We start from the raw sequence: 8,702 nt of genomic DNA, 5'->3' as shown, positions 1-8,702 counted from the left end.
GCCAATCACAGGCTGCAGCGGTCATATGGACTGCCGCGTCATCCAGGGAGGTCGGGCTGGATGTCAAGAGAGGGACGCGTCACCAAGACAACGGCCGGTAAGTATGAAATTCGTTTACTTTCACTAGGGAAAGTGCTGGCCCTTCTCTCTATCCTGCACTGATATCCTGCACTGATAGAGAGAAGGGAAGCACTTTTACCGCAGCAGCTAGTCCGCATCAATTTACTGCACATTTTAGGCAAAGCCGCAATAGAATCTGCAACACAGATTATGTGCGGCATTGATGCGGACAGTGGCGGAAGAACTCTGCCTTGTCTGGTCATGCCCTTAATCTAAAATCTGCAGTAAGTCTGCACTGTGGGAACAAGTCCTGAAGCCCAGTTTCACCGCCTGCATTATACTCCAGAGCTGCACTCACTATTCTGCTAGTTTTTCTGGTGAGCAGACATCCCCTACCAGCTTAGCTGAGCTCCTATAACGCAGGTTTATCTCTACATTAAATGACTGTACAGAAAATGGTGTAAAAACACGTCACAGATTGAAAATCACCTGTGCAGCCACTGAACAAGCAGGGAATGTTGGGAGATTTCAGCTGTAAAGAATAAAACATTGCAGATCACCCTGAGGAGCAGACGTGTGAAAACTATGAACAATAGAGAGATAAGACGGAGACTCTGATCTGAAGGGAATTTAATTACACAGCAATGTGGAGCTATTTACAGAGTTCTCCGTGGCTGGTCCACGTCTTGTGGTGTAAGAAGGAGACACGTGGGACCTCCTGCTACTTATATTACACTATTATTGGGTCAGCACCATCGGGCGGAATATTTCATCCTGTTACCGGCAAATTCTTGGCACTTGTGTCACTTTCGTGCTGCAGGTCTTTCTAGCTGGCGATACCGAGCAGATAATGCCCGGCTCACTTCTAGAGAAGATGATGGAAAAGTAGTCCTCATAACATGGTGACTTCTGGGAGGACCAGGTCACTTTTTCCTTCTTTGTATCAGGGAAAAGTTAATTGCAGCAGTCTTGTGTGACATGATCAAAGGCTACTTCTATATCCCCAGAAAGGTATAAGGGCCCCACACACATTCAGGGCCCCATGAGCACACAGGGGGATAGTCCAACTACAGGAAGACGGCTGAAATGTACAGGACATTGAAATGTTCTATGTGCGGACCACCACCCCCGGTGAGTCGCGTTCAGGCTACGGGGGCTTCAGCTGGAGTTTGCTGGTGGCGTGCTTGATTCTCTTGTTCTCCCGCAGGTTGCGCAGCCGAGCGTTCTTACTGGTGATTTCCTCCACATGAGTCGCGGGCACCCAGCCTCTCTCTCCGTCTGACAGCCGAATACCTTCCATCCATCCTGCCCAAAAAAAAATAAGACACACGTCATGTGATCGCCAAAGGCAACGAGACGCAATCATTTAAATGTCAATGTCAGCCTAGGACAGTCTCTAAACTGCAGCCTATTAATATTCACTTAGAAGTTACTAAAGCTCTCCCATCATGCCTCAGGAGAAGCAACAGAATTCATATTCACTTTACCCTGAGAATAGCTTTCTACTGTGCTTAGTGTCACAACATTTAAAAAAGAGCTCCTATAAGGCCATGTTCACACGTGGCAGAGTTTTTCCGCTGCAAATGTTGGTGCAGATACGGGGGGAATTACACAACGAATCTGCACCAACATTTGCATATTTGACAGGTAATTCAGAAGTTGCAGATATCACAGATTTCAGTTTTTGCATTGCAAAGGCTGAAATCCGCAGTGAAATTCCACTTATTCTCCCTAATGGAAAGTGCATGCTGCGGAGGGTAAATCTGCACCGCAGCCTAAATTCTGCAAAGTAATTTTCTGCAACATCTGAACTAACTTTCCTAAAAATGTATAGAAAGAAATGAAAAAAACGGCCGCTGCAAAATTCCACACTGGACTGTCCGCCACGTCTGAATGTGCCCTAATACTGCCCCCTATATACAAGAATATAACTATTATAATACTGCCCCCTATATACAAGAATATAACTACTATAATACTTCCCCCTATATACAAGAATATAACTATTATAATACTGCCCCCTATATACAAGAATATAACTACTATAATACTTCCCCCTATATACAAGAATATAACTACTATAATACTGCTCCTATATACAAGAATATAACTATTATAATACTGCCCCCTATATACAAGAATATAACTACTATAATACTGCCCTATATACAAGAATATAACTACTATAATACTGCCCCTATATACAAGAATATAACTACTCTTATACTGCCCCCTATATACAAGAATATAACTACTATAATACTGCCCCCTATATACAAGAATATAACTACTATAATACTGCCCTATATACAAGAATATAACTACTATAATACTGCCCCTATATACAAGAATATAACTACTCTTATACTGCCCCCTATATACAAGAATATAACTACTATAATACTGCCCCTATATACAAGAATATAACTACTATAATACTGCCTCCTATATACAAGAATATAACTACTATAATACTGCTCCTATATACAAGAATATAACTACTATAATACTGCCCTATATACAAGAATATAACTACTATAATACTGCCCCCTATATACAAGAATATAACTACTATAATACTGCCCCCTATATACAAGAATATAACTTCTATAATACTGCTCCTATATACAAGAATATAACTACTATAATACTGCTCCTATATACAAGAATATAACTACTATAATACTGCCTCCTATATACAAGAATATAACTACTATAATACTGCCCATATATACAAGACTATAACTACTATAATACTTCCCCCTATATACAAGAATATAACTACTATAATACTGCCCCTATATACAAGAATATAACTACTATAATACTGCCCCTATATACAAGAATATAACTACTATAATACTGCTCCTATATACAAGAATATAACTACTATAATACTGCTTCTATATACAAGAATATAACTACTATAATACTGCCTCCTATATACAAGAATATAACTACTATAATACTGCCCCCTATATACAAGAATATAACTACTATAATACTGCTCCTATATACAAGAATATAACTACTATAATACTGCCCCTATATACAAGAATATAACTACTATAATACTGCCTCCTATATACAAGAATATAACTGCTATAATACTGCTCCTATATACAAGAATATAACTACTATAATACTGCCCCCTATATACAAGAATATAACTACTATAATACTGCTCCTATATACAAGAATATAACTACTATAATACTGCTCCTATATACAAGAATATAACTACTATAATACTGCCACTATATACAAGAATATAACTACTATAATACTGCCCCCTATATACAAGAATATAACTACTATAATACTGCTCCCTATATACAAGAATATAACTACTATAATACTGCCCCTATATACAAGAATATAACTACTATAATACTGCTCCCTATATACAAGAATATAACTACTTTAATACTGCCTCCGATATACAAGAATATAACTACTATAATACTGCCCCTATATACAAGAATATAACTACTATAATACTGCTCCTATATACAAGAATATAACTACTATAATACTGCTCCTATATACAAGAATATAACTACTATAATACTGCCCCTATATACAAGAATATAACTACTATAATACTGCTCCTATATACAAGAATATAACTACTATAATACTGCCCCTATATACAAGAATATAACTACTATAATACTGCTCCCTATATACAAGAATATAACTACTATATACTGCTCCCTATATACAAGAATATAACTACTATAATACTGCCCCTATATACAACAATATAACTATTATAATACTGCCCCTATATACAAGAATATAACTACTATAATACTGCCCCCTATATACAAGAATATAACTATTATAATACTGCCCCCTATATACAAGAATATAACTATTATATGGCTGGGTTCACACGTGGCAGAATTTCACTTAAATTCCGCTGCGGACACTCCGCAGCGTTAATCCGCAGCGGAGCCGTTTGTCCATTGACTTCCACTTTAATTTAGCAGTGTTCGTTTAGACGATGCGTAAAATTCCGCTGCGGAGCATAGGCTACGGAGCGGAATTTGGTGTCCGCAGCATGCTCTGTCTGTTGCGGAGGTGTGGCGGACTGTTTGCGGACCCATTGCGGAATTTCTCCATTGACTTCAATGGAGATTCTAATTTCCGCAATGAAGTCCGCAGCTGTCATGTACATGTTATGTGGCTGCGGATGCGTTTTGCTTTTTTAACTTGACATTTCTTCATTCTGGCTGGACCTATGTATTTCTAGGTCTACAGCCAGACTGAGGAAGTCAATGGGGCTCCCGTAATGACGGGAGCGTTGCTAGGAGACGTCTGTAAATAGTCACTGTCCAGGGTGCTGAAAGAGTTAAGCGATCGGCAGTAACTGTTTCTGCACCCTGGACAGTGACTACCGATCACAATATACAGCAACCTGTAAAAAAATATAAGTTCATACTTACCGAGAACTCCCTGCTTCTGTCTCCAGTCCGGCCTCCCAGGATGACGTTTCAGTCTAAGTGACGGCTGCAGCCAATCACAGGCCAATAACAGGCTGCAGCGGTCACATGGACTGCCGCGTCATCCAGGGAGGTCGGGCTGGATGCCGAAGGAGGGACGCGTCACCAAGACAACGGCCGGTAAGTATGAATTTCTTTGACTTTCACAAGGGAAAGTGCTGTCCCTTCTCTCTATCCTGCACTGATACAGAGAAGGGAAGCACTTTTACCGCAGTCCGCAGCAGCTAGTCCGCATCAATTTACTGCACATTTTGTGCAGATCCGCAGCAGAATCTGCAACGCAGATTCTGTGCGGCATTGATGCGGACAGTTGCGGAGGAAATCCGCCACGTGTGAACATGCCCCAATACTGCTCCTATATACAAGACTATAACTACTATAATACTGCCCCCTATATACAAGAATATAACTACTATAATACTGGCCCTATATACAAGAATATAACTACTATAATACTGCCCCCTATATACAAGAATATAACTACTATAATACTGCTCCTATATACAAGAATATAACTACTATAATACTGCCCCCTATATACAAGAATATAACTAATATAATACTGCCCCCTATATACAAGAATATAACTACTATAATACTGCCCCCTATATACAAGAATATAACTACTATAATACTGCCCCCTATATACAAGAATATAACTACTATAATACTGCTCCTATATACAAGAATATAACTACTATAATACTGCCCCTATATACAAGAATATAACTACTATAATACTGCCCCTATATACAAGAATATAACTACTATAATACTGCCCCCTATATACAAGAATATAACTACTATAATACTGCCCCCTATATGCAAGAATATAACTACTATAATACTGCCCCCTATATACAAGAATATAACTACTATAATACTGCCCCCTATATACAAGAATATAACTGCTATAATACTGCCCCCTATATACAAGAATATAACTACTATAATACTGCCCCCTCTATACAAGAATATAACTACTATAATACTGCTCCTATATACAAGAATATAACTACTATAATACTGCCCCTATATACAAGAATATAACTACTATAATACTGCCCCTATATACAAGAATATAACTACTATAATACTGCCCCCTATATACAAGAATATAACTACTATAATACTGCCCCCTATATACCAGAATATAACTACTATAATACTGCCCCCTATATACAAGAATATAACTACTATAATACTGCTCCTATATACAAGAATATAACTACTATAATACTGCCCCCTATATACAAGAATATAACTACTATAATACTGCCCCTATATACAAGAATATAACTACTATAATACTGCTCCTATATACAAAAATATAACTACTATAATACTGCCCCTATATACAAGAATATAACTACTATAACACTGCTCCTATATACAAGAATATACCTACTATAATACTGCTCCTATATACAAGAATATAACTACTATAATACTGCCTCTATATACAAGAATATAACTACTATAATACTGCCCCCTATATACAAGAATATAACTACTATAATACTGCCCCCTATATACAAGAATATAACTACTATAATACTGCCCCCTATATACAAGAATATAACTACTATAATACTGCCCCCTATATACCAGAATATAACTACTATAATACTGCTCCTATATATAAGAATATAACTACTATAATACTGCCCCTATATACAAGAATATAACTACTATAATACTGCTCCCTATATACAAGAATATAACTACTATAATACTGCCCCTATATACAAGAATATAACTACTATAATACTGCCCCCTATATACAAGAATATAACTACTATAATACTGCCCCCTATATACCAGAATATAACTACTATAATACTGCCCCCTATATACAAGAATATAACTACTATAATACTGCTCCTATATACAAGAATATAACTACTATAATACTGCCCCCTATATACAAGAATATAACTACTATAATACTGCCCCTCTATACAAGAATATAACTACTATAATACTGCCCCCTATATACAAGAATATAACTACTATAATACTGCTCCTATATACAAGAATATAACTACTATAATACTGCTCCTATATACAAGAATATAACTACTATAATACTGCCCTTATATACAAGAATATAACTACTATAATACTGCCCCTATATACAAGAATATAACTACTATAATACTGCCCCCTATATACAAGAATATAACTACTATAATACTGCTCCTATATACAAGAATATAACTACTATAATACTGCTCCTATATACAAGAATATAACTACTATAATACTGCCCCTCTATACAAGAATATAACTACTATAATACTGCCCCTCTATACAAGAATATAACTACTATAATACTGCCCCCTATATACAAGAATATAACTACTATAATACTGCTCCTATATACAAGAATATAACTACTATAATACTGCTCCTATATACAAGAATATAACTACTATAATACTGCCCCCTATATACAAGAATATAACTACTATAATACTGCTCCTATATACAAGAATATAACTACTATAATACTGCTCCTATATACAAGAATATAACTACTATAATACTGACCCCTATATACAAGAATATAACTACTATAATACTGCCCCCTATATACAAGAAGCGAGCTGCCAGATTCTCTCTCCGGGTAATGTTGATCTTCTGTATGGGACGTGTTATTCCCGTTCTGTTTTTTGATGATATGAGGGCTTATAAGGCAGTAAATCTGCAGCGATCTCTCCTTCCACATGTATGTAAAGTGTGGTCATTATCGGTGAAGTGCACGTTACGGCTCGGCGTCGGTTCGGATGAGATTACTGACTGTTCCCTCTGATAAATCTGTCACCTTCCACTTCACTGCCATTATCTTTCACCCCGGATGACATTGCGCCACTTTCTCCACACCAGGATATGTGAGAGGCGACTTTTGTTTCTCATTTTAAACTTTTTTAAAAATTTCATAAATTTGTCTAAATTCTGGCCGAGCAGCCGCCATCTTTACTTTATACAAACTGACGTGCATGGCGTAAAGGGTTAATCAATGCTTCGCACAGCAGATTAGATGTTATTTTGGAGTACAAAGCGCAGCGGACGTTACGTAATGACGTTGATGTGTGGCCGCTGTGTTCTCTTACCATCGCTGGTCTTGGCGGTCAGGCGCAGAATGTCGGCTTTCTCCAGGGTCAGCTCGTCGTGCTCCTGCGCCGTGTAACCCTTGATGCACTGCACTTGTGGGGCATCTAGAGGGAGAGAAAGGTGGTAAGACTGGAGGGGCTGCCCATCATGTGACAGAGGAGCGGGACTTCCGGATATATTATTAGGGGATCGTGAGGAGCGGGCGCAGAACCTTTTTTTGAAATGTCAGGTTTATTGTCTTTATAGATTGTAAGCTTCTTGGACGAGCTCATCAGGTTCTCTCTGAGGTTTACTTCTCCCTGTGACCCAGTGCTCACCTCCCGGCCGGGGAGGAGTGGGGTGAGGAGGAATTGGTATAACTCTCCCATAACTCCCCAGTGCCTCACCTTCACTCTCCGTCAGGTTCTCAAGGTCACTGAGTGGGTTTGAAGGACACATGGCAGAGATCCAGCGCTGCTTCTGACTCCTGCAAGGAGAGATGTTGGGGTCAGTAGTGTCATCATTACCCCATAGGGAACACGAAAGACCTTCTTACACTGGCTGATATGGGCCGTGAAAACATGGAACGATCGGTTATATATGGGGACAGGTTACCACGATAGTTCGTCACCATACATGGCTGCCGACTAGCGACCGTTTTATTGGCCGCATAAATCAGCCGATGAACTCTCGTTTGCCCGATCATTGGCCCTTGTAATAGGGTCTTAAAGGGGTTTTCCACTTTCTGAAAACTGATGACCTATCCACCAGATAAGTCATCAGTATATGATGGGTGCGTGTCCGACACCTGGACCCCGCACCGATCCGGCACTCCGGCTGCCTCTGGGCGCCGGACAATGTTGCCGGAAGCAGATGCCGCCGGTCAAAGAATGACGGTTGAGCTGCAGCATTCAGTGAATAGGAGCAGAGCTGCAGTTCCGACGACCGGCCGCTATCAGTGCTCGGAGCCATCTGCTTCCGGCTCCAACTACTGCATCCCGTTCCAAACATCCGGTGGAGAGGTCATCAGTTTTCAGA

At 38.9% G+C, this 8,702-nt stretch overlaps 1 protein-coding gene across 2 annotated transcripts in view; it reads right to left on the bottom strand.

Annotated features, from left to right (window-relative positions):
* Positions 1-673: 673 nt before the first annotated feature.
* ARHGEF19 (Rho guanine nucleotide exchange factor 19) overlaps positions 674-8,702 on the bottom strand; it is a 68,228-nt gene continuing 60,199 nt past the window's right edge. For both annotated transcript variants that reach the window (XM_075840578.1, XM_075840579.1), the window contains 3 exons: positions 8,072-8,151; positions 7,685-7,789; positions 674-1,365 (listed from right to left, as the gene is read on the bottom strand). In XM_075840578.1, the coding sequence (XP_075696693.1) occupies positions 1,208-1,365; positions 7,685-7,789; positions 8,072-8,151 (343 nt within the window). In that variant the 3' untranslated portion in view covers positions 674-1,207. The remainder of the gene's footprint in view (positions 1,366-7,684; positions 7,790-8,071; positions 8,152-8,702) is intronic.

Source organism: Rhinoderma darwinii, chromosome 10, assembly GCF_050947455.1.
Source record: "Rhinoderma darwinii isolate aRhiDar2 chromosome 10, aRhiDar2.hap1, whole genome shotgun sequence".
Classification (NCBI taxonomy): Eukaryota; Metazoa; Chordata; class Amphibia; order Anura; family Rhinodermatidae; genus Rhinoderma; species Rhinoderma darwinii.
This window is presented reverse-complemented; position numbering and strand designations above follow the sequence as displayed.